Below are 1084 nucleotides of genomic sequence, written 5' to 3'. Positions count from 1 at the left end.
TGGAGACTTGGTATCTCGATACGCTAAAGGCGAGGCATTGGCACGTTGCTGCCTTGTATAGGCTGACTGATGTCGTATCGTCAAAGTAATCGTAATAGAATAACACGGAAGAACCACATAATACATTTGAACGCGTAAGGTTCAGGTTGCTGGCCGGCCCCTAGCCACCACATAATGCGGCCTTTATATCTAGCCCGTCGACTTCGGACAAGAATTTATGTGTATATTGACGACGATTATTAGAGACTCAATCCAAGATACTCAATCCAATTGATGATATCCCCAGCCCCTCCACCTTCAAGCGTCCTATGTCAAGACCCATGCGTGTACGTTGCTGTAAGTTTACGCATGTAGAGCTGAACCGGACCACGCAATGCAGCCGGGCCTCGTGACTTGGCCAGAAATGGGTGCTTTCCCGTGTCAGCACTCCCATTGGTCAATAGCTGCCATGTACGCACACACAAGGGCGGTAGTTCTCCAGCGTAGAGAATGTCGAGAAAATCAGCAGCGTCGAACGTCCAAACATGGGAACGAGGGCATGCCACCTTGGCCACTTGCTCTATATATGACACCATGAAGCGCTGCATCACATTCCTGTGGATGATATCGGTTGTTGGTTTGTGGCGGAAGTCAAGAACTGGGCGTAGACAGTGAGTCCCGGTGGCTGAGACGACGAAGAACATCGACACGGTCAACCGGAAATGCGTACTTAACTTGACAAGTCCAAACATGGAAATCCTTACCGAAGCGATTCGTGCATCTACTGGTGACGACAAGAGGTGCGTGATTGCTGACAGCATCTGCACACGCGTGAATCTCTACATGAACAATCATGGGGGAGAAGTGCACGAACCTGAGCAAGCACACTGGCGACTTCAGCCTCGGACGCGAGCGGGCAGATGTCCAAGAGGTCAAGATCGAGGCGTTCATAGACGATGTCTGTTGAAGTCCTATTGTAGTATAACCCTAGAAACGGTGCAACGTGTAAGTGGCGTAGGTTGACGAGACTCTCGAAGTCGGTGATTGTCACGTGGGAGGCGTGCTCGACCTGCACCAGCCGGCCTCGGTCCCGCCACGGCACACC

The 1084-nt window shown here is 51.6% G+C and overlaps 1 protein-coding gene across 1 annotated transcript; it reads right to left on the bottom strand.

The window, feature by feature from the left end:
- Window positions 1-311: 311 nt before the first annotated feature.
- Window positions 312-1084, bottom strand: JN550_013863 (uncharacterized protein; the record flags this gene model as incomplete). The annotated part of the gene is made up of 3 exons (XM_049312498.1): window positions 312-637; window positions 710-800; window positions 854-1084. Coding segments are annotated over 3 exons (648 nt in total), but the record flags the coding sequence as incomplete, so codon positions are not given.

Source organism: Neoarthrinium moseri (genome assembly GCF_022829205.1).
Source record: "Neoarthrinium moseri strain CBS 164.80 chromosome Unknown scaffold153_Wmoseri_CBS_16480, whole genome shotgun sequence".
Lineage (NCBI taxonomy): Eukaryota > Fungi > Ascomycota > Sordariomycetes > Amphisphaeriales > Apiosporaceae > Neoarthrinium > Neoarthrinium moseri.
Note: the sequence above shows the minus strand (reverse complement) of the source record. Positions and strands in the feature narration are given on the sequence as shown.